General features: G+C 46.7%; 1 protein-coding gene across 1 annotated transcript; it reads right to left on the bottom strand.

The window, feature by feature from the left end:
* Positions 1-330: 330 nt before the first annotated feature.
* On the bottom strand, positions 331-23,037 carry DCLK3 (doublecortin like kinase 3). The gene is made up of 4 exons (XM_004377402.2): positions 21,253-23,037; positions 7,063-7,195; positions 3,675-3,842; positions 331-873 (listed from the first exon to the last, which is right to left on the bottom strand). Exons 1-4 carry the CDS (start codon positions 22,702-22,704, stop codon positions 680-682), a joined length of 1,947 nt encoding a protein of 648 aa, XP_004377459.1. The 5' UTR covers positions 22,705-23,037; the 3' UTR covers positions 331-679.
* Between the last annotated feature and the right edge of the window lie 2,762 nt (positions 23,038-25,799).

Below are 25,799 nucleotides of genomic sequence, written 5' to 3'. Positions count from 1 at the left end.
GCAAGCATGAGTCCACGATTTCTTCCTTCCGTTTTTCAGACAGCACCGAACCTGATCCGCAGAAAGACTGAAACGCTAGCGACCAAGCTCCACGGTTGCTTCTCCTCCAGCTCAGTGCACCCTGAAGGAGCAGATCTCGCCCATCAGTCCAGCGTCCGTCACAGCAGTTATATGCAGTCACACTGGTTTAGGGAGACGTGTCTGAACTACAGGTCCCCGGCTCTCATCACCAGCCCGGTAAGAAGTGACCAGAATACAAAGCCACGTCAGTCATTCAGGGCACATTTTATTAACACAGAAAGGCCACGATTCACCTCATTAATCCCACCCGGGGTGTTCAGGGCCCAGGAGGCACCACTCACGCAGCGCACCACGAACCTGATGACAAGGAAGATGCAAAACACCATGGGCACCGAAAACTCCCCACTGACGACAAGTCTTCCCCCAAAAAGTATTAAAGGCTTCAAATACATGTACAAACCTAAAATACGTTACATTTCTTAACATTAAGACTCGGTGTATTTCTTTTAAATATGCATTAAAATATACGGGGCATCTCTCCTAGTTCCAATTCTCAGATTATCTCAAGAAGCCCCTTGCTCTGTTTCTCTCTCCACCTCCTGTCCTTCTTGCTGTCCTTGAGCAGACTGGGACGCTGGACAGACGCCCAAGGTGATGGCTACAATGTGTCCTGTGTGGCCCTCTTGTGCTGCCTCCGGAAGTGGCCCTCACTGCCGAGGGACGCCTGCTTCTCTCTGCGTGCTGTGCTGGTCTTCCCAGCAGTTTCAATCCAGGGGTGCTGCAGAACCTGGTGGGCCGTGTAGCGCTTTTTAGGGTCTACCACCAGCAAGCGGCTCACCAGATCTTTGGCAGCTGTCGGAGTGAGAGAAGGGGAGGAACATGAGATGAACGCAGTAGCTCTGCATTTTTCTTACCCAGACATGAAATAAGAACACAAACATCCAGGTCGGCAACCAGGGGTCGGCTAAAAGGCTCTTTCGTATTCCAGAGCAGGACTGTCTGACAGAATTTTCTGCAATGACGGAAATATTTCATATCCATGCTACCCACTTGTAGCTACTGAGCATTTGAAATATGCAACTGAGAAATGGAATGTTTAACTTCATTTACTTTTAAATGTAACATCCCGGTTGCCATTGAGTCGATTCTAACTCATGGCGACCCCACGTGCTCCAGAGGAGAACTGTGCTCCTTAGTGTTTTCAACAGCTGTGATCTTTCGGAAGCAGATCGCCAGGACTTTCTTCCGAGATACCCCTGGGTGGGTTCGAACCACCAACCCTTCAGTTAGTAGTCGAGCACTTACCCATCTGTGCCACCCGGGGATTCCTTAGTTTTTCATTAGTTTACATGTAAATGTAGACAGCCATGTGGTGGCTAATGGTTACCATGTGGGACGGTACAGCTCCAGATGTTTGTTCATTTCTCCAGAGTCACGGGGCCAGGCCCATCTTTAACATCCACAGTATCCAAGGTAAAAGAATAAACAGAGACTCACGTACCATATGCCTACATATTTGAAAGCTTTAAATCAAACTAACGAGTTGTTAAATAAAATATATTCCATCCTAAGCTGATAAACGGAAACCCTGCTGGCGTAGTGGTTAAGAGTTTGGCTGTTAACCAAAAGGTCGGCAGTTCGAATCCACCAGCTGCTCCTTGGAAACCCTACGGGGAAGTTCTACTCTGTCCTATAGGGTCGCTGTGAGTTGGAATTGACTTGACAGCAACGGGTTTTGGTTTTGGTTTAAGCTGACAAATATGCCTTCATATTAACACAATTAAAAAATGTGTAAAGACACCAAATTAGTATAAACAGCACAAATTCAAAATTAATTTCACTTTCTGCCCAAGACCATGACCAGTGCTGGGGAGAGGTGGTGACAACTGGGGGCCAGGGGGCAGGCGGGGAGGGAAGGACCGCTCCCTGGCTTGCTGGCTCTCCCAGCCAGGCTCTCTGGACCTCCTCTTCCAATCACTCGAGAAATTCACAGGAAAAACCCCACTTCTGCTTTAGCTTCACTGCAGGAGCCCCCTGCGTTCCCCACTCAAGATCAGTGCTCAGCCAGCAATCACTCCCTCCCCTATGGCCACTGTCCAGCCACTTCTTGAGCATTGAGGCTACAAGGCTTCCCCTACTTCCCAGTTCAAACTGGGCAAATTCTGCCCACAAAGTGCCCCTGGCCCCAGCTCCCCCAGTATCACTCTTCAAGGTCCATGAAGGACTCAAGAGTCCGGAAGGTCAGACTCAATGTACCTGTGTGGACAGTGTGGACACCCCAGCCAGCATGTCCAAACTCTCTCCACAATCCCCACCCCTCCAGAGCCACTCCTTGGCCACCCTGCGGCACGGGAAGACGCAGCTGGGAGAAGAGATCTCACAGGCTCGGAAGTGGGCTTGAGCCATTTGGGCAGGGAATTCTGGGGTCTCGGAGAAGTGGTCTAGAACGGGAGACCTCGGCTCTGGGGCACACCCCACCGGCCCCACTGTCTCCTCGCTCTGTGGGGAGGCGTGTAGCCAGGGCAGGGCCCTCAAAGGCCTGGGGCCCAGGGCAAGGCCCCCTGCCCAAATCTAAAGACACTGCTGCGTGGGACTTTCTAAAGCAACATGCAGGTCTTCATTTCTCAGGCTGCCGCCCCCTCGATGTGCTCAAGACGCTCACTCTCCCTGCCTTATTTAAGGGAGGCGAAATGAAGGTCTTCTCTCCTCTCCCCGCCAACCCCAAGTGAGACTAGGGATGGGGGCAGCTCAATGCCAATCTCAGATGACATGCTTGGGGGAAACTGCGAGAAAGGAAAAAAAAAAACAAAGCTATCACCCCTATTCTACTTTTAAAGTTAAAGACTCAAAAAAAAAAACCCTAAGTAGTTGTTATCAAGTTGATTCCAACTCATGGAGACCCCATGTGTGTCAGAGTATAACTGTCCATGGGGTTTTCAAGACTGATCTTTCAAAAGCAGTTTGCCAGGCCTTTCTTCTGAGGCACCTCTGGGTGGGTTTGAACCGCCAACCTTTTGGTTAGTGAGCGAGTGCTCAACCATGTGAGCCACCCAGGGACTCCCAAGGCTCAAAACCCGCAGTTATCAAGTTCTCGGTGTCACAAGAGCAATGGGAATGCAGACAAGTCAGCAGAAACTAAGGAAAAGACTCCATTTGGCAAAGGATGCTACATGCTCCCACCCCGCTAAGAAGTCACTGAGACCTCCGCCCCGTCCCTTCCAGAGCCTAGCTCCAAGCAAGCCTCGCTTGGCCTCTGATTATTCATTTGTAAAATAAGCATTTTCCACTTGTTCAATTCACAAACACTTCTGTATAGGAGACGGCTTTTCTATTTCCAAATGAGAGATCTCGGCTTCTGCTATTTTTCAATTCTAAAGTTCCTTAACTGCATTAAGGAAAAGCATGTGGTGACTGCAACCGCTGGTTAGACTCTTCATTAAACCTCAAAGCAAGTCACGCTCTCAGAGCGCTACACACATACGTGAGGCTACTGAGGAGAGAAAGGACGAGGTGTGACGGGCCGACAGCCCCACTACCCGCCAGGTACCGTGCTGGGCAGGCTTCGTGTCTTATTTCACGTCTGACCTGGAAACGCAGAAGGCAGCCTGCCCTCCATCCCCTCCCCTCCTGCCGACAGAAGCCCCGAATCTCACCATCGGAGATGTTGTCCCAGTAAGGGGCGAGGAACTCGAAGCGGCCCAGCTGGATGATGTTAAAGAGCTCATCCTGGTCCCTCTCTGGGCTGCGGAAGGGGGGGAAGCCACACAGGAGGATGTAGAGGATCACGCCCGCAGCCCACATGTCCACCTCCAGCCCATAACCTGCACCACGGAGGCAGAGAAGACATGTGAGGCTGACAGCAGGCTGGGTTAAGACTTGACAAGACAAATCACAGACAGTCTTAGCTCTAGGTCTCAGATAAAAAGATGGCGGCCCTCAGGAAGCAAGAACCACTTCCAAACTCAGGGGTTGGCTTTGCTGCCCAATCACACCCCTTTGCTGCCACCTCTCACAAACATGGGGTCTACCCTACACCAGTGTTACCCAAAGTCTGGTCCACAGACCCCCACCACACTGTGATCTATTACTGGTCTGTGATCAAATCAGCGGAGCAATTGCAAGTAAGCATTCAGAAACTCCTAGGGCAATGTGATATGGCGTGACAGCCAAAGGCATGATCCAGGGACTCGTCTCACTGAACAGGGTGACATCGAGCGGCTGTAGTTTAAGTCACGTGTGATGCGAGCTGTGTTCTAGGCACGTGCAGTAAGACCACATACTGGTCCATGCTCTACTGAAAATTTTAAAACCTGGCCCTTCACCAGAGATAGTTTGAGAAGCCCTGGTCTATCCCAGCAATCTCTACTTCCTATCCATTAACTGCTTTCTCTCTCATTTTAAAAATATCATTTACTGGCTTTGTAAAATAATTATAAAGAGACTGATGTGTACAAGCTGTATCCCCCCTCCACACATACAGACACACACGTTTATACTTTAACAAAATTGGGATCAGACTGTACATATTTTTATAGTCTCTCTTATTCACTTAATATTACATCATGGTATTTCCTATATAAAAAATAATTTTCAAAACATAATTTCTAGTGACTGTTACTATTTCCTTTCAATAGTGAATCCCCTATGTTGGATTTAGCTTTTTCCTAATTTCTTGCAACCGTAATTCTGTGATGAACGTCCTCATGTATTAAATATTTGTACACATCTCTGATTTATATTCTTAAAATAATTTTGTGCGAATGAAAATGTACAAAGTAACATACAGCAAAGGTTTTCGATACATATTATCCAGTCAAACCCCAGCAAAGTCATAACAGCAGCATATGAATCTTCAAACACTTGCTAAAGCTTTTTATCTTTAAGGAGGAAAAGCATGTGGCAGTTTTCATTTGGAAGTTAGATATTCATTAGTAAGCCCACAGTAAGTTTATGGAGACACAAATCAGCAGGAAAAAATTAAGGGAATAATTGCAGACGACCTCTCTCTGGCCAATTCTGATGGCCTTTTCTCAGTTCCCAACCATCTTTCCCTCTTGGGAAGCTCTGATTTTGCACCATGTAAATAAGCATCCCTGGAAGACTCTGCTGGGCCTCCCCAGCTTCTTGAAGTTCACCCCTCAGCCCCTGTGACACTGGGTTTTCCTGATCCTCTTCCAGGCTGGCCTGTCCTCTGCTGACCCTTCCTCCTCATCCCCTAACTCCTGGTCTCCCTCCAGAGTCCGTCCTTGGCTGTCCTGCTGGCATCACCAAGGAGCTTATCATCTTACCACTTCAGCTACCACCTCTGGGTTGAGCACTCTCAAAACCACACGTTCAGCCCCGGCCTGTAACCTCCCTGCCAACTGGACACCACCACGTGTCCACCTGCTATCTCTACAAAGCTAGCACGTTCAAAATGTACTCACCCATCATCATAACCCAAAACAATACTGCTTCTCAACATGCTATTTTAGATGTGGCTTCCCTAAGAGTTCATGTCAACTATTTGCTTCCCTTCTTCTCTTAGCCAGTTCACCAATGCCACCATTAAAATGTCTTATGGTCCCTCTGTATTCTCCCCCACCCAGTGTCACCACATCCAGTCCAAACCCCTCTACCCAGACTTCCCATTTGTGGGGAATCTAGTCTCAACCTACTCAACTGTGTTGGTGGTGTTGTTAGGCGTCATTGAGTTGGTTCTGACTCATAGTAACCCTACATACTACAGAACGAAACACCGCCTGGTCCTGCGCCATCCTCACAATCATTGTTATACTTGAGCCCACTGTTGCAGCCACTGTGTCAATCCATCTTGTTGAGGGTCTTCCTCTTTTCTGCTCACCCTCTACTTTACCAAGCATGATGTCCTTCTCCAGGGACTGGTCCCTGCTGATAACATGTCCAAAGTATGTGAGATGAAGTCTCGCCATCCTTGCTTCTAAGGAGCATTCTGGCTGTACTTCTTCCAAGACAGATTTGTTCCTTCTTCTGGCAGTCCATAGTATATTCAATATTCTTCGCCAACACCATAATTCAAAGGCGTCAATTCTTCTTCGGTCTTCCTTATTCACTGTCCAGCTTTCGCATGCATATGAGGCGATTGAAAACACCATGGCTGCACAACCAACTGTACTTCCCTCCATTCCCTTGAGGTGAGTCTTCTCAACATCTCTGCCTCCCAACCTCCACACGTTTTAATCTCAACTTACCTTCCCCGATGCTTCCACTGCCAGGAAACGATCCCTCCGCTCTCCCTACATCACCCCTACAGCCCATTCAGAGCCTTCCCATCTTACCGAGGGTAGGTAAACTGATTTCTCCTGAAGTCCAGCAGTAGCCATTCACTTATTTGGAGCATTATAAAAATAAGTGATTTCCTTTTTACACATTCTGCAGAATATGGAAACCCTCGTGGCGTAGTGGTTAAGTGCTACGGCTGCTAAACCAAAGAGTTGGCAGTTCGAATCCACCAGGTGCTCCTTGGAAACTCTATGGGGCAGATCTACCCTGTCCTACAGGGTCGCTATGAGTCGGAATCAACTCAACGGCAACAGGTTTGGTTTTTTTTGGTGTGTAGAATATGTCACTAAAACAGTTCGTTGGATCTTCACGCAATACACAAACCAGATAACCAACGGCATTCGTGGGGTTTGAAATGGGTCCCCATTTAAATACAAGGTTGGCAGAAGAATTTTTAAACCAGTTACCATCATGACTGCTTCAATTCTTTCCCATCAGAGGTGGCCTTGGGTCAATGGCACAAACCCAATTCTCCACCATCTTGCATTTTGCTGTCCTGCCCAACACACAGAAACACAAACACACGTATACACACCACAACCCCAGGCCTGATGAAGAAAAAGTTCTCCTGTTTGGGTCAAGGAAGCCTGTTTCAAGTATTTTCACTGAAGTCCAAGTCCATGGCTTAGACCAACTCTGAGATTATTTACTGCTCCATATTGAAAAAATATAAAATATTAAACATAAAACATCTGCTAGTAAGTGAGCGAGAGCCCCACCAAGTGATAATGTAGCACTTACCTTTCTCAGAAAGAATTTCGGGAGCTACGTAAGTCGGGGTCCCACACACAGTAAATATGGGTCTCACCACAAGCTTTGCCAGACCAAAATCGGCTAGTTTCAGGGTGGTAGATTTGTCCTCATTTCGCTGAACCTGTAAGGAACACAAATCCCCAAACCAACAAAACTGTGATGAGAACAAAGAAGGAAAAGTAACAAGACAATCAGTAGGCAAGTTCAGGATAAGCAAACAATAAACCGATACAAGCTTACAGTGTAGCCCAACGCGGACAAATACAGCTCAATCTCTGAGAGGTGCCCTCATTTTCAACTAAAGAACAAATGAGTTAGATTACCTGTGACGTCCATTGTGGTAACCACTGGTCACAGGTGGCTGTTCACATTTACATGAATTAAAATTAAGTTAAAAATTCCGTTCCTCAGATGCACTAGCCGCATTACAAGTGCTCGGGAGCTCAGTAGCGGCCAGTGGCTACCATGCTGGACCGCTCAGATAAAGAACATTTCCACCATTGCAGAAAGTTCTGTTAGGCAGCACTGAGTTCAAACAAGAGTTAATGATCTTTTGAGCACAGACCAGCTTTACTGAGAACTAGAAAATACCTGTGGATAATGAAATGCATAGGCTGGGAAGAGGAAATAAAAGAAAAAAAAAAAAGAACTGAAAATTAGAACGAAGAAGAGGCAGACAAAAAAGCAATGGAGGGATGTTAAATACTGGGCCCTAATTTGGGGAGGAAGGAACCCTGGTGGCGCAGTGATTAAGTGCTCAGCTGCTAACCGAAAAGTTGGTGGTTCAAACCCACCAGCCACGCCAAGGGAGAAAGATGTGGCAGTCTGCTTCCCAGGGGTGGGTTACCCAACAAGCAAGCTCCGCATGGGCCCAACTGTACCTTCCCACCAATCTGCAGTGCACAACTTCACCTGTCCCCCACCATGTCAGAGACCTGGTAAAACTCAGGTGAAATTGCTCACCACAGATTAGCAAGTGAATACAATGAACCCCAAGCTTATCTTGCTCAAAGCGAGCCAGTGCCTACCACGCTTACTGGTTAATCTGCCCCTGCTGCTTCCATAAAGATTACAGGCTTGGAAATCTTTGCATGTTAGCCGATTTCTAGGAAAAATTAGGTCTTAACATAAAAGAACCAATAGGGTACCTGGGGGTGGGAACTGACAGTTGCGGGTTGGATTTTTTGGTTAATGTAAAAGAAATGAATCTCAGCGGTGAGCTTGGCAAGCATTAGGTCCCCATGACAGAAATAATAAAACTGCACTTCACACCCACTAGAATGGCTATTAGGCACCTACCTGGGTGGCACAAGCGGCTTTCGATCGGCTACGAACCAAAGGGTTGGCAGTTCAAACCCAGTCAGCGGCTCTGTGGAGGAAAAGGCCTGGCGATCTGCTGCTCTAACGATTACAGCCAAGTAAACCTTCTAAGTCCCTCCTTGCTGTCTCTTCCTGGAAGCGCAGTTAGCCAGGCAGTGCTCTGAGGATCTTGGCCCACACAGCAGCAATGTCCCCAGGGACACAGCCACCCCTCCACCTGGAGGGACCACTCCTGGACCCACCACGGCCTGAGAGCTCCATGGCTAACGCACTTTCTACAACAGCAACATGGCGGCACTCAGGGTGGAGAACGCCGTGACGCTGCCCCCTGCAGGCAGGAGGCCCCTGAACTGACCACACCCTGGCTGACTTGGGCTGTTTGCTTCTGACTCTCTTGCAGGCCTGTGGATGAGGCTGCCTCACTTCCTGTGACTGAGGTAACTCTTTAGTCGAAGAGTCAGCATCATGTACTAGTTATAATGACAGACTCTGAAGCCTGACTGTCAGGGTTCAAATTCCAGCTCACTGTTTACTATGAAACTGGGCAGGTAATGCCCTTTCTGTGCCTCTGTTTCCCCAGGTGTGAGAGAGGGACGTGAATGACTTACCTTTTGGGGCTATTGTGAGGATTAAGTGAATTAATATTTGTAAGGAGTCAGGAACTATGCCTGGCACTAAAAAGCACTATATAAGCGTTATTAAATAAACTATATTTAATTTTAGCCTCTGTGGTGCAATTAATTACTTTTGTGTGTGGCCTTTCTAGCCGTGGGCTTGTAACTTGCCCAGGTGATTGTATGATAGGGTAGTTATGGCCTACCAAGGGGATTGGTCAGTTTTGCCTTAAAAGAGAGCCAATTCCAGAGCAGGGAGGGGGAGCTTACCACCAAGGAAGGGGAGATTAGCGTGGTGGGCTTCCCATCCCACGGAGAGAGAAAGCTGAGTGACTTTGGGCAGAGACTGAGGGCCAGGGAGAGGTATGCCTGCAAGCACGGCTGGGAAGAGGCTATCCTGATGGAAGAGCTGTATCCTGAGTGTTCTTGAGCCTGAATTGTGACTGTTACTTCCCTAATAAGCCCCATAATCGTGAGTGAGGTCTGTGAGTTCTGTGTGGCCATTGCAGTGAATCATTGAACCCAGCAGAGAGTGCCGTGGGGGGGGACGGTTGGTGTCGAACTGAAAGAGATGGCAGAGAGAGGAGGCGTGTCTGACCCCCACCTCACAGGAATCAGCCTTGGGCTGTCCACCTTGGTTCTCCTTCCCCCTTATGGGGCTGGAGGAGGTCAGACACTGCCCCCATGCCATTTTTACAGCCTCCATAATAATTTGACCTCTCAAGAGCAGAACTGACTTCATGTAAAGTAAGTACAGAAAGCTGGCCTCTGATATCTTTCTCCTCCCCATTCAGGATCTTCTCATCTCATCCAAACGGAGAGGGCTACTGTGGTTCATTGGTAGGATTTTCACCTCCCACGCAGGAGACCCAGGTTCGATTCCTGACCAACGCACCTCAGGCACAGCCCCCACCCATCCGTCAGTAGAGGCTTGGGTATTTCTCTGATGCTGAACAGGTTTCAGCGGAGCTTCCAGACTAAGACGGACTAGGAAGAAAGGCCTGGAGATCTACTTCTGAAAGTCAGCCAGTGAAAACCCTATGGATCACAATGGTCTGATCTGCAGCCCATCATGGGGGCAGCGTAGGACCAGGCAGTGTTTTGTTCCCTTGTGCAGGGGGTTGCCATGAGTCGGGGGACCTACTCCACAGCAGCTAACATCATCCAGGCCGAAGTCCCCGACATGGCCTATCCCCGGGTATCCAGAAGCCCCCACTCAGGCATGGGCCGGGTTCAGTCTCCACAGACAAAGCTCCAACTCCTACTTATCTAGTGTCGCGTACCGAAGCGGGTTGCTCTGGTCAAAGGTGAACCGAGCAGTTGATTAGAGCACCATGTGAAACATGTCCAGGATAAGCCTGGGCGATCTCACTCCAGTGAGAAACTCTTTGGAGCCACCAGAGCTTTAGGAGAAATGATCAACTTGGCTGCAGGCACGCGCCCTCATCCTCAGCCCTCTGCTGGAACTGGTGCCAAAGTTCCCACTGCCCCCGGAAGCCGTGGGATGCGGGAAGGCCACGGGGAGGGCCCTGTTCCATCAGAACCACGGGCACAGCAATACCCGGAAGTGCACGGCAAGGCAGCCGTTTCTCCTGTGTCCCCAGAGAAGGTGAAGTTCTCCACACCGCTTTGGTCCCTGAGAGCGTGCTTACGTCTCTGCGGGAGAAAGAGGCTTAATTACGGCATCTGAGTCACCTGCAGGGCAACCTAATCGATGTCCTCCACAATTAACCTCACTGAATAGAAAGTCACAGACTTAGAACTACAATGCAACTCTGCTTCGGCCTGCATATCAAGGCAGGCACAGCCCAAAAGCGGACAACATGGGCAATTATCCCAATTATCTGGGCTAGAAAATCTAGCTTGGAAGGGAAGGGGGAAAAAACAGTGCAGCATCTAGAGTTTCTGGGTGAACCATGTATATTAATCACATTCGCTGCAGAACTGCTGAAAAAACATATCTGCCCCAAATATTTGTAAATGTTCCCAACCAAATGATCAGCGTTGAAAGCGTATGGCTGGCTGGCTGACAACCAATGTCACAAGCCAATCTGTGTATCGATCGTTTAACGAGAAACTAATTTGCTCTGGAAACTTTCTCCTAAAGCACAGTAAATAAATAAAAATAAAAGCATTCGGCTGATTTAACACGCCAGAATAGAATACAGTCACGCGCTGCATAATGTCCGTTCGGGCAACGTCCAACCGCGTATACACCCGCGGTCCCATGATGTTATAATAGAGTTCAGAAATCCTGATCAGAGAACAGGACGTAACACACGTAACAGCTTCGACACACAGCACAGGTATCTCACGTCTCCTGTAGACCGGCAGTCCCCGGGTTATGAACGAAATCTGTTCCTAAGTTTGTCTTTACGTTGAATGTACGTAAGTCAAACGGGTACATATGGTTCTTATTTAGCGTCAGTCTAAGGTCTTAGCGTATAGCATGTATTTTACCTTTCTGTGCATATGAAACAAACACTTCCAAACCGTGCAATGTTTTTGTCTTAGTCGTCTAGTGCTGCTCTAACGGAAATACCACAGGTGGATGGCTTTAACAAAGACAAATTTATTCTCTCATAGCCGAGTAGGCTACAAGTCCAAATTCAGGGCATCAGCTCCAGGGGAATGCTTTCTCTGTTGGCTGTGGAGGAAGGTCCGTGTTATCAGTCTTCCGTTGGTCTGGGAGCTTCTCTGCACAGGAATCTCAGGTCCAAAGGATGCGCTCTGCTCCCACCACTGCTTTCTTGATGGTATGAGGTCCCCATGTGTCTCTGCTCACTTGTCTCTTTTATATCTCAAGAGATTGGCTGAAGGCACTATCTAATCTTGTAGACCTCGTCAGTACAACTGCCGCTAATCCATTTTATTACATCACAGTGATTGAATTTACAACACATAAGAAAATCACATCAAATTACAAAATGGTACACAATCATACGATACTGGGAATCATGATCCAGCCAAGCTGACAGACATTCTAGGGGGACACAATTCAACCCATGCAGTTTTCATGAGTATCACAAGTAGTGTGTGCTTTCGCTATTACAAACCACTGTATTTCACTCCAATTTTTGATACAGTAGTCTTTATGGCAGTCCGTTCTTACATACAAGCTGTCTGTACATCAGCCGTTCCTAATCCGGGGACTGCCTATAATCTGGTGTTCACACAACATCCAAATTCCATAACATCCTATTTCACAGAACGTATCCTGGACGTGAAGCAACACATGACTGTATGTATCTCCACGTGAAATAACTGAAGCAACCCCTTCCCCATGAAAACCTCCAATTCCAAAACCGGGGACTGCAGATTAAATGTTTTGGAAACTCAGTCTTTTACTCTGAAGATTTATTATGTTAAATTTGCAGATACCAATGGATACATTTTTTAATAACGACGCTGTTTTTCAAGTATTTTATGGGCCTTTCTATAATACATTACACTGCCTCATGTTTCTTCACAGTTAGCTTTTCTCTGAGTCTCAGGATCATGCTGGAAGCATCAAGGACGGCACTCAGAGGGGAGCAGAACGCGGGGCGGGGGGTAAGAAGGATTGTTTGAAATTTGTGGGGTCTCTGGGTGGTGCAAATGGTTTGCTCTCGGCTACTAACTGAAAGATTAGTGGTTCAAACCCACCTAGCGGCACCGTGGAAGAAAGGCCTGGCAATCTATTTTCCGTAAAGATCACAGCGAGGAACGCCTATGGAGCAGTTCTACTGTGTAACACATGGGGTCACCATGAGTCAGAATCGACTACATGGCAACAGGTTTGGTGTGTTTTTTTCTTATTATTATTATTTTGTCTTGTCTCTTCCAGAAAGCGGCTCCAGACTGCCGAGTTTGTATAATTCTTTTGTCTCCACTTCTGCGGTCAGGAGTTATTTAACAACTTCCAGGGCTGTGAGAGAGCCCTGGTGGGGCAGAGGTCAAGAGCTACAACTTCTAACTAAAAGGTTGGCAGTTCGAATCCATCAGCTACTCCTTGGAAGCACTGTGGGGCAGTTCTACTGTGTCCTATAGGGTCACTATGAGTCAGAATCTATCTTTTTTTTTTTTTAGAGCCCCAGTGGCACAGTGGTTAAGCGATATGGCTGCTCACCAAAAGGTCGGCAGTCAAATCCACCAGCCGCTCCTTGGAAACCCTGTGGGGCTGTTCTACCCTGTCCCGTAGGGTCGCTATGAGTCGGATTGACTCAATGGCAGCGGGTTTGGGTTTTTTTGCTTCGAGTATGCAGAACTTCTGAGACCATCAAACTCAAACCTTCTCCCAAAGAGGAAACTTGCCCAAGCAAACCGTAACACCAATTTAAATGTGATCTTGCCATTTTCACCTCTGAACACAAGATGGCAGCAGAGTACAGGCAAGCCGCTATTCTACCATCACCAACTTCTCACTGACCTCTTCCTGGCTTTCTGACTTCTTCCTTCCAAAGTTCCATTCTCAGCTGGCTATCAGGACTGGTGGTACAGTGGTTAAGCGCTCGCTTGCTCACCAAATGGTCGGTGGTTCAAACCCATCAGCCGCTCCATAGGAGGAAGATGTGGCGATCTGCTTCCGTAAAGATTACGGCCTTGGAAACTCTTTAGGGCAGTTCTACTCTGTCCTGCGGGGTCACTATGAGTCGGCAGTGGGTGTTTTGGATGAAGACTGAAACGATCTTAGAACCAATTCACACTGAAGTGCCACGCGTAAACTGAATGTATATGTTGTAATCCAAAAAAAGACACTGGAAAGAACCAGTGGGGCCCAAGCCCTCCTGTCACACAACCTATGACATGCCCATGACACGCCTTTGCTGTCTACACGCTGCATCAGCTTTTTCCTACTTAACGTCTTGTATCCATCCAATAAACATTAATTAAATGCTTACCATCTGCCAGGCACTGTTTTTAGTCACAAGGGATAACGTAGTGAATGAAACAGGTAAGTCCTTGCTTTTATGGAGCTTCTATTCTATTAATAATAAGTAAATAAATAGAGCCCTGGTAGCACGGTGGTTAAGAGCTTGGCTGTTCACCAAAAGGTCGGCCATTCGAATCCACCAGCTGCTCCTTGGAAACCCTATGGGGCAGTTCTACTCTGTCCTATAGGGTTGACGTGAGTTGGAATCGACTCGACGGCACCTCACAACAACAAGAAAATAAATATGTAATGTCAGGTAGTGATAAGTGCTATTAAAAAAAATAATAGTAATAATAAGGTGGGATAAAGGCTGCGTTGTCTAATGCATTATCCACTAATGATAGGAGGCTATGTAAATTATGCAGCCTTGGACTCGGCTTTTCTGAGCATATTTCATCACCTACAAAATGAGGGAGAGGCGAGGCTCTGTAGACTTCCCGCGCAGACCAAGCTCGGTTACATTACAATCTACCAGGACTCAAAGGCACGCAGCAGTGAACAGTCCCTTTCACTTCAGCGCTTCTGCTCAGGGACAGCAAATACAAGAACAGTAAAGGGGTTCTCCTTCCCCTCCTTACTGTCTCCTCGGCCTTACAACGCATTCTCCTTCCCTGGATACAGATACAAGCGGCATCTCGAGAGGGTACACATCTTTATGTTCCTGCTTCCAACCCCTTCCTGGGAAAAATAATGAACCTAAATAGAGCATGAAGCCCATAATTATAGGCCCATGCACATAGTCAAAATTCCCAAGGTCAAGGTCCTACCTAGTGATAGCCAAAGTTATTACAAACAGGATTATTATTATTGTGGTTCTCATTAACTATTCGTGGGACCCCAGGAGTGCCCTAAGGTCTGAGAAGGTTAACACACCAGAGGTGGTTCCTAGAGGGGGGATTTACCATCTCAAACAGTCATCACAGCTAAATTCCCGGGGGGCAGGCCACGTGAGAGTCTTAGAGAAATAATCCTTTTCCTTGATTCTGTATATTCTGTCAAACTGACTGAAAGGGATATGAGGAGTTTTGCTGAACTATGGAAAAGCAGAATATCCTTGCAAAAAAAAAAAAGGTGCATTCACAATGAAAGGGAGCAAGGGATTAACAGCAAATCCGTGTCCACTTCTACTGGGCCCATCATCAGAAGACTCAGTCAGAACATGAGGATCAAGCCAGCAAGGCCGGGTACATGCGGAGGTGAAAGGAGGCACAGTCAAGGCTGAATTGTCTTCTCTCTCTCCTTCCTTCCTGCCGTTCTTCTGTCCTTCCTTCCTCTCCAGGCCCTTACCTAACCCCTAACATACGGGACATCTGCAAGACGTTGAAACGGAATCTGAGGGTTTCACGTAATTGCAACTAGACAACTAGATCTTAGACCTTGGAAACTTGTGGAACGGATTTACTGATTTGCTTCCTCAGACTAGGGACATTTTGAAACTAAAGAGATCTAAGAAACTTAGCCTGAGACCCCCACATGGCTGGCGGAACACCACCCTCTGTCAGAGAGGTGGTAACACGCCTACGCACTGGCAGAGAGGCGACCACAGGAGGCGGCTGTCGCTCACCTGGACTAAATGACCCGAGCTGAGCCTCCCGGACTCCCTGGAGAAAGACAGTCACAATCCAAGAGGGCATTCATCGAGTTTGATAAGTAGGAATCGGGCTTTAAAGCTGCCTTTGTTGTTGATGGTTTACTGCAGCAAGCAAACGATCAAACATCTAGATGTTTAAATGACCGTTTCAAAAGGAACCAACAGAGTAAAGAAAGCCACAGTTATCAAGATGGCCCAGTATCTACAACTTTGAAGACTTTCCATTTTTTCCTGAAACCTCTGGCTATGTGGCCAAACCCTGGACAATATCTGGGTTCACTAACTCTGCGGATACTTTGTGTTTTCCATGTTAAATACTGAGAGCCACTCTCGACGATATAAGCCAGAAGTCATACCCGAAATGTTTCCTGACTGAATACACCCTGCGGTTCTCAAGATGAGTTCTAGCTCTTAGGTACAGGTGTTCTCACTGAACTGATGAAAACTGGCTGACGGTCTAGAGGTCTATATCTCTGTACTCTTTCTTTAATGACTATGGTGGCCATTGCTGAAATCCATATTTCTTAATCGCTAACAAGAGATACTGTTTAATTATTAGCTATTCTTTATTATCTGTTAATGCAATTGGTATACAAACGAGTTCATGAATACTTGGACCATTACTGAGAAGGCACAGACATGCCTGTCTCAGAGGATAAAGGGAAAGGAGACGGAAATGGAAGCTGGTGGAAGAGAAGTCTTGCAGATCAGGCGGAAACAGCCTTACAGAACCACTGACAAGAAGCGCAGAGCAAAAAGCAGTAAGTTCTTCTTGGCTATCAAAGGAGAAGTTGAAAAAGAACTTAGGGAAGTAAGATGAACAAAATGATGAACACATTTATCTGAGAGGAAGAATGGGCAAGTAGCATGCTTGGGTGTTTTTCTCCTTCTAGGTTTTCCTTGGCACACCTGGGGACATCAGTCACTGCCCTGTCCCGGTCACATTCAATGGTCAAACACCTAGACAATCTGATATCTAGAACCAACAAAAGGCCAGAATGAGGGTACATACTTTGTCCTTGCAAGCTGTGACCTGTCCCCACAACCCACCACCACCGTTTCTCCTGGATTCCAAGAGTCTCTGCTCTAGAACCCCACAGCTGTAGCGCCTGGGTTGGGAGAGTGGGGAGGCTGGGGGAACACGCCCTATACGTCAGCCAAGGTGCAGCAGCCTGCCCTCTCATCTCAGCCCTCTCAGGCTGTTTCCACAGAAAAAACCCATCCCTTCTCTTCCCCTTTTTCTGGGAGAGATTCTCGCAAGCGACTCTGCCCATGTTTGACATCTCTTCAGTCTCTTCCTCCACCCACACACCCAGCTTCCTTCCCGGATGCAATAACTCAGCCATTGGCCTTAAATAACCTGGCCTGTCCACTGCCCAAACTGTCTGAGCCGGTCTCTGATCATCACCACTTCTCCGGCTTCTATCTGCTTCCTCTCCTCCGTCCCCAGGGCCCAGCCAACACCACGCGGCATATCCCAACCCTGCCAAGGGAGCAAACGCTGGCAGAAGAAGCAATTAACACTGATATTTCTGCAAGCTAGAAATTCTCATAATTAGAACTTCTTTTGCAAGAACTCGGGAGTCCAACTAGCCCTAAGGGAGGAGGAGAGCTAGCATCTTATCAATAAATTGGATCAGGAGAAGTAGATAAACTCAGTAATATAGGCCTAAAACTTTACCCTACGGCCCAGTTACCAGGTATAAATATTTCTGTTGATTACAACAACATGATAAGCTTGCTATGTTCATTAAGAGTTCCTGGTGCATTCAGAAAGATTCTAAAAGCAGCAATAGTTAACAATCAACCGCGTAATCATAGTTCTAACATAATCACTTTCCTAAGCTTAATGAAAACCAAAATCAAACCTGTTGTCGTCAAGTCGATTCCGACTTATGGTGACCCCATGTGTTACAGAGTAGAACTGAGCTCCATAGGGTTTTCTTGGCTTTAATCTTTACAGAAGCAGATCGCCAGGCCTTTCTTCCATGGCATAGCTGGGTGGGTTCGGATCGCCAACCTCTAGATTAGCAACAGAGCAAACCACTTGCACCGCCCAGACACCTTAAGCTTAGCGAAAAACAACAAACAAACACATCCCTGTGGAGTTTCCAAGACCATAATCTTTACAGAGACTGACCGCCACATCTTTCTCCCACAGCGTGGCTGCTGGGTTTGAACCACCAACCTTTCAGTTAGCAGCCAAGCGTGTAACCACTGCACCACCAGAGCTCCTTAAGCTTAGCAGAGGCAGGTCTTAATATAGACAGCAGTCTTGTTAAAGGAAGAAACAATTATTTTGACAATGCAAAGCTCAACACAAGTGTAACATCTTAAATTAAAGACAACTAGTCAACATTAACTGATGGACAGTGGTCACCATGGTGATATTCACTAATATTAAATCTTAGAAGACCAACCAAGTTTGCAATATAATATCACTATCACAAGTTTAGAGATGACATCTTTATAAGCCTAGACAATGAGCCAACTGTCAGATCGAACATTATCCTGATCTCTATCCAAAAAAACAAGACGTGCTAACATTAGACACCATCTAGACTTCTGACATAACAATATGTTGAACTTTACTCACTCCAAAAAAGGACAGTTTTTGTAAATGTGACAGACCTGTTCATTTTGATAAATAGGAGCTGAAAAATTATCCACAGGAGAGAAAATATATTAACCTATTCCACAGAAGATGGCTCAGATACGTAGCTTTCTGCAGTTTCTGAAGGAGCCATATCACTACATGGAAAAAGTTTTTTATGCTAAAAAAAAGTCACTTTCTTTGATATTAGAAAACAGAAAATGGTCTGGATATTGGGTACAATCAATACCAAGAAACAATGACTAATTTATTTAGACTGAGAAGTTACAGTTACTCTGGACATGCACACACACACGCCTGCGTACACTTCACTGCCCCTAAGTACCAAAAGCACAAACCCATAAACCCAACCCATTGCTGTCGAGTAGATTCCGACTCATAGCAACCCTATGAAAGCACATGTTCTGACATTTAAATCCATGAAGAGTTGCCAAACAACTTCTCAGCGGTAGTTAGCTCTTGCACATTAAACATATTCCTCGTCGTTCTTCTACTACCTGAAGCAAATTGCCCCCTGAATTCCAAACCAGTGCTGCCTTTCTCCGTTTTTAAAAATTGCTGATAAATAAGTCCCTTAACACAAGAGCCTCTATTGCCCAAGAGATGGGCTGATTTGAGAGACAGGTCCCAGGACCTTGGTGAGGAACGCAGGCTCAGCTGCCTTCCCTAGAAGAAAACAGCTCTACAGGGCAGGTGGTCTCATTCCACATGCTTGAGAAGCTGTGTAACCATAACAGTGCTTTAGTAGACACGTCCCCAAAACGTTTAGCTCATGGGACCTACCCAGGCCTCTAATCAGAATCTCTCCTGCTTAGACAATTGGGTGAAAACATCGGAGAGTCATTAAAGAACACTGCTCTGTTGCAATTCCCAACAGAGTGTGCATAATAAAGGCAACAGCACATCACACATGGAGACCGTGTGGGCTCAGATCCAAAAGACAGTGACGATCAAAAAGTGAGTGAAGAAAGGACAAGGACACCAAGCTAATGCAAAAAAACGAAATGTTTCAACAGCAATGTTATTTAATGTAATTCAGGCCACTCAGGCAACCGGTCAAATTACTTCTGCAATTGTTTGCATTTGAGCGAAAACAAGGTTGCTTGGCTTAATGGTCAACGTAGAACTCATTTCACCAGATAATTAGCCTGACTCACTCTGCTGGTGGGAGCAGTTTACAGACAGATGGATGCACTGGGATTGTGTTTCCAGGCTGGGTCAACAGCCATGGAAATTAAAGGAAATCAGCTAAATTCTTGCCAAAAAAAAAAAACCCAAAAAATATCAGTGTGGCTCATCATGAGCATTGTCTCCATTCCTATTATTTTATCTGCAGCAATCTAGCTTTAAAACAACTAACGCTTACTCATGATACTCACCTTAACATCAGAATTGTTGTAAATGTAATAACAATCATGGTAGCTGCCCATGATGGAATGTCATCTCCCAGGCAGTATGCTATGGTCTTTCATTCATTCATTCACCCAACTTATATTTACTGAATGTCTACCGTATGACAGAAACAGTTCTAGGTGCCGCGGTACAATCTTCATTTAAAAAAGCCCCTGCTGTCATGGAACTTTCTCTCCAGTAAGGGGAGAAAGAAAACAGATGAATAAATTAGAATATAGCCAGAGGTGATCATGGCTATGAAGAATAAAGTTGGATAAAGGTGCCAGAGGGTGACAGCATGAGGCCCAGCTGAAGATCACCAGGAACACACCTGTGGTCAAACAAGTCAGATCTACTGACTCATTCCAACAAGGGTGAATGCATATCATATGGATCCATGAGGCACTTAAGTCAGAGGATGGTTAAAGGACTTGTTATAGGATTTGGGCTGTTAGGTGATTTGGGGGAGGGCATAAGATAGCAGGGTTTTGCTCTGGATTGGATACAGTCAGGAAGTGGGGGTATGCTGGTTATCTTAGTAATTCTTATTTAGAAGGTAAGAGGGATGAGGTGAGGCCATCATTCATTGTACCTAGAGGAAGGGGTTATGTAGCCATATTGTAGTGTGGACAATATTCTTCGTTTTGTGTTTGTCGGCACTCAGACATTATTACAGAGTGGGTGGTCTTGCTTTTGTCTTGAACCATCATGATCAGAAAGTGACCTTGTCTGATGCTGAATTCTGTGAAAATGTTTACGTTCAACAGGAGAGCCCCACGGCCAATCCAGCCCCCAGAGTTCAGGGGCTGCTTTTCTTTTTCTCACACGCAGTCCTCACTCAACCTTAGGAATCCCGTTGCTGTCAAGTCAATTCCAACTCATATTATTTCTCTTTTGTAAATAAGGAAACTAAGGCTCAGAAAGGTGAAGGACTTACCCTAGACTGAGCCAGGATTCAAAGCCAGATTATCTGCCTCCAGAGCCATGCTCTTACCCACTCCACACCCAGGCCCCTGCAGTGTGGCGCCTTCTGTCTTCCCTGGACAAAAAAACAGCCCAGAGGGGGCTTGTGGTTGGGGGGGGGTGTAAAGCCTGGAGGGGAAGCTGCTAACAGTAGACCCCACCCCACAGGTACCTGGGCCAGAGGATGTGCAAATGCCCAAGAAATTAAGTCCACGTGTTCACTGTCAAGGTGACAGTGTTTCTCACCCAGGAATGAGGAAGTATTTTCCATTTTACTAAAATTGGGGGGCCTATTTCTCAAGAATTTAATCAAAACCAATTTAGGTCAGTAATTTATGAGCTATAATCAAAATATTAAACACCAAAACAAGTATGTCAAAATAATCTAGAAGTACTGTTCCAGTGTGTAAGAGTAACAGAATATAAGGGAACTGGTATGTATTTTATCTCATATTTTATAAGCAGCCTCTCCCAGGGGTAGATGAGAACTCTCTGCACTTTCTGAGCAATTTTTATGTAAACCTAACATTGATCTGGAGCCCTGGTGGCACAGTGGTTAAGAGGCCGGCTGCTAACCAAAAGGTCGGCAGTTCAAATCCACCAGCCTCTCCTTGGAAACCCTACGGGACAGTTCTACTCTGTCCTATAGGGTCGCATAAGTCAGAATCGACTCAACAGCAACAGGCTTAACATTGCTCTGAAAAATAAAGTCTACTTTTAAAAAGGAAAAACAAAAAACACCCTCTCCCATAGCAGCAAAGCTGGGACTTACCAAAAGGTTTTCTGGCTTGAGGTCCCGATGGACGATGCCCTTGTCGTGCATGTGGACAAGCGCCTTACACAAGTCCATGATCATGAGCGCAGCTTCTCGCTCTGGAAACTTCACACTTTCTATGATTGCATCAAAAAGATCACCTCCTTGCACATACTCCATGATCAAGTAGATCTCCCTCGCCGTTTCGTATACTTCGTGCAGTTTCACTATGTTGGGATGAGAGAGGCTCTGGATGATAAAGATCTCGCTGTCAACCATGTCCTCCTTCCCCTTGAGTCTGGACTTGTCAATAATCTTCATCGCATAGGCCTGCCTGGTGTCCCGGTGCCTGCACTCCTTCACAAGGGCAAAATTCCCATCGCCAATGACCCGGCCAGTCTCATAATGCTTCTCCACGTCAGCTGTGATGATGCCCGTGGGCCGTGGCCTCCGGCCCAGTGGTCGTTCTGGTTTGTTTTCTTCCAGCCTTGTCTTGGGCTCCTTTTCTACCCTTGCAGGTTCATCATCTCTGAGAACCACTTTTCTTCCTCCTGGCACACACGACTTTTTCTCTTTCTCGGCCTCCGTCTCCTCACCTCGTGTCCTAGGCAGCTTCTCAAAGTCAGCCCGGTGCTCCCTCAGGAGCCAGCCACCATGCTTGTTCCTGCAAACATTCCTCGTGTCTTTCTTCACTTCCCTCAGCCCCTCGTCTACGACAGGTTGAGCTTCCACAAGTTCCTTCTTCGTCTTGACTGCTCCCAGAGGATGACTTTCTTGACCTTCTGGGTCTCTGTCCTCTTTCTTCTCTGTGTTCTTGCTGGGTCTCCTCAGGTCTTGAGCGAGATTCCTGGGACTGTTCCTGCGGCTTTCACTCTTCCACTCTTCCTCCCCCGCTGGGGGGTTCACCTCAGGAGACCTCCTGCAGCTTCTCGTCCTCGCCAGCTTCTCCACATCATACCTTGAGGACTTGCCCATGTCCAGCTCACTGGTCCCCATGGACAGCCTCTCCCTCTGCAGGGTCTGCTGGAGCTCTCTCTCTCTCTTGCACTTCTCACATCTGATAATTTCCCCGGAGGTTTTTTCTATCTCCACCCCCAGGTGCTTCTCTCCACTTGCATGCCTCTCCTCTAGAGTGGCTTCCCTGGGGAGCTTGCTGTTGGATTCAGGCTCCCACCTCCCCCTCACCCAATTCTTCTGTGCCCTTGCCCTGCCCTCTAGCACTGGCTCCACTGGGGGCTTCCCCAGATGCCTGACGGCCGCCTTGGACCCAGCAGCCTCACCAGAGTTCTTGGTAGTCTCAGTCTCCCCACAGTGGTGACCCTCTTTCAGAGTCTTGCTAGAAAGCCTGCTCCTCAGCCTTGGGGAGGGGGCCCGGCTATGCAGGGTCAGTGTCAGCGCCCGGGCTTTGTTGGGGTACAGTTCTTCTATAGCTATCTGAATGTTCTTCAAGGTCAGTGGTTCTTTTCCCATGGCTATGAAAGCATCCCCTTCCCTGAAGAAATCAGAGACGCTTTTGATTTCCCTGCCCTTGAGGTTAAATAGTTTCCTCACTCGGTCATTCTTCCATCTTGGAAAGCCCAAGGCTTCCGAGATGTCCGCTATGAGCTGCTCAAACGTCTGCACTGACCGCCTGTTGAGGAGCAGGGTGATCTTCCGGAGGGGATGCCCACCCAGCTTCACCACAGTCACGACCCTGGGCTTCTGCAGGCTGTTCTCAGCATGGACGGAGTGAAGGCCATTCTGAGGGCTGAACACAGGCACGATGGAGCCGTGCGGCCCCAGGAACGGTTTCTCCAGATTCCCTCGGCCAGCAGGCAGGCATGAGCCCTGCAGCTTCCGCTCGGTGATTCTTGAGCTTAAGTATTTTAGAGAATGGTCACATAGGCCTCGATGTCCTACAACAGGAAAAGGAAAACAGGGTATTAGTCAGGATGAGTTCAAACAGCCCTCTGGTCTTCACCAAGGCTTTTCTAAAGATGACTGATTCTACTATTTACAGCTTGTAAGTGTGATATTTGAGGGTCTTCTTGAAAAGATGGAGCCATTACACTTTAGGTCTAATTCCAGACTGCTCTGTGAGAGATCAGGAGTGCAGAATGGAGTCAGCATTGGGCCTGAGAGGACTTCTCTAGGCCTTCCAGAGGCCCCTGGACTGGCCTAGGCCTCAGAGCCCTCTCTAGGTGAGGACTGACCCTGCAAACACAACTCTGGCTACTCCTGAGCAAACCAACCTCCAAGGATCTACAGCTGAGGTAAAAGGCCCAAGGTTTGCTGCCCATAAAGAACCAACAAGAGACCAGAACATTCTGGAACCATAGGGGATCCCAATCTTACCCAACTCTGCCAAGAGCAGTTCTCAGCGTCACTTCCGACTCATTCAAGGTGAGGCAGTACATGAAGTGGTTATGATCACAGGGTTTGAGGCTGACCTGGATTTGAATCCTGACATGGCCACTTACCATTTATGTGAATTTGGGCAAATTACTTACATTTCAGTTTTTTCATCTATAAAATAGGAATGATAACACCTTCCTCCAGGGTTTGTGAGGAGTAAATGAGAAAATGATTACAATTCACTAAACAGAGGGCTTGAGGCACAGTAAGGACATAGTAATTGCCAGTGACTAATACTGTCCTTTCTATCTCAATACACTTACTCCTCACTTATTGGCTATCTCGTCATCCAACATTCTGCATTTATGACAATGGTAAAAAATCTGCTATCTGACTATTTTGTGCATTAACAATGTACGTCTGGCAGTAACAAACACTGAGGTGTGAGACAAGAGTAATGCTGGCTGTGATGGGTTAAGGTTATGTGTCAACTTGGCTGGGCCATGATTCTCAGTGGTTTGGCAGTTATGTAATGATGTAATTCAGCAGTTATGTAATGATGTAATTTGACAGTGACGTAATGATGTAGTCATCTTCCATTCTGTGATCTGATGTGGTCATTCTCCATTTTCACATAACGGCAATTTTCACATAATGACCTGGTCTTTGGAACCTACCTATGTCGATAAGTGAGGAGTGGGTGTAAATATTTTTGTATTATAATTTAATTTTAATAGTAATCTATTGATGAAGTAGAAGTCTACCATTCACAGCATCACCTGTCATCAGAAGAACTCACAGACCAACATTACATGGTGGCTATTCTTACAGCTCTGATTGAGATTTTCCTGTATTGGTGGCTGGAATAAGAAAGCTGAAGTAGGTTTCAGTTTAGGTATAGGAACGTTTTCCTTGTTAATAAAAGGAAAACAAGAAACCAAGGTCATATTAATGTTCAGAGCTTTAATAATGAGAATGTGCATGAATAGTACAAGACTTTGCATTTCCTAGACAACTGTACCCAGCCACAGTAAAGTAGTTGCATCAAAAATGGTTCAGTTTCCCCCATTTTTGTCCTGGTCAGGAAAGTTAAAAAGAAAATGATAGCATGTGTAATTCTTTTAAACATGAAGGTGGGCTGTAGGAATCTGCCATGAATGCTTCCTAAAAATTTTTAAAAATAATTATGTTAAATGTATTTGAATCAACTATAGTAGAAACTCCAGTTGTGCCAGGACGGGCAGTTTGGGCCAGCATATTACACAGAGTGGTTCTGGGTTTTTAATCATAAAGTACAATCTGCTCTGAATGATTTCCAGCTCAACACAGGTGTCAGCCTAGGTGACAAAGTAGCAGCTGGTACTCAGCTTCCCACATGCCATACATTTATGAGCTTCACAATCACGTTTACAGTTAAACTATTTCTTTGCAGAAAACTGATACCCATTTTTTCTCATAATCTCTCTAATCTCTCTGCTCCCATTTCTATCTGAGATAAACTGATGTTGAGAGAGAGAAAGAAAAGAGGAGATGAAGGAGAAGAGAGGAAGGGAGGGGAGGGGCCGAGGAGCCACGAGTCCACGGGCTGGACAGGTTGTTTGTATGGACATTGAGATTATCATCGATGATGGTAAGACTCAGGGCAGAGAGGAAGACGCTGGTAAAGTGAAGAAATGTCTAGGTAGTCACAAGATAACAGTGACAAAGGAAAGGGGTAAATTGTATTACTGGGTGATATAAGCCCCAACTAAGGAAGGGTTTTATAGGAAGGAAAAATAATAATAGCTCTGCAGCAGTCCAGGGAAGCTAAATTCTGATCCCTGCCTATAAGATCCACCATCCCTGGAAAAGAAGCATTCTCTATTCCAGGGAAGGGAGAGGAGAGGGACGCTCAGGGGAGAACCATGAGGACATGGGAGCATTCAGTGAATACATCAGGAATGCAGGACAGTTCACCATGGAAGGTGGTTCAGGAGGGCCCCAGAGAAACGTCCAGTGTGGATGTCAGGGAGCACTTGGGGAACAGGACAGACAATGGTGGGGCACACATGTTAAGTGGTGACCTAGGATGGCAGGGATGCAAGTCATGATGAGATCACTACACCTCAAGGTCCAGATACTGAAATTGTGGAGTCTGGGGGTGATGACAGACAATCTGGCCCAGTGGTACCCAAGTCAGGGCAGGAGGTGAAGGGTGTGCTCCCTGGGATGGCTGTGCTCAGCCAGTTTCA

This window comes from Trichechus manatus, unplaced genomic scaffold, assembly GCF_000243295.1.
Source record: "Trichechus manatus latirostris isolate Lorelei unplaced genomic scaffold, TriManLat1.0 scaffold00049, whole genome shotgun sequence".
Lineage (NCBI taxonomy): Eukaryota > Metazoa > Chordata > Mammalia > Sirenia > Trichechidae > Trichechus > Trichechus manatus.
Note: the sequence above shows the minus strand (reverse complement) of the source record. Positions and strands in the feature narration are given on the sequence as shown.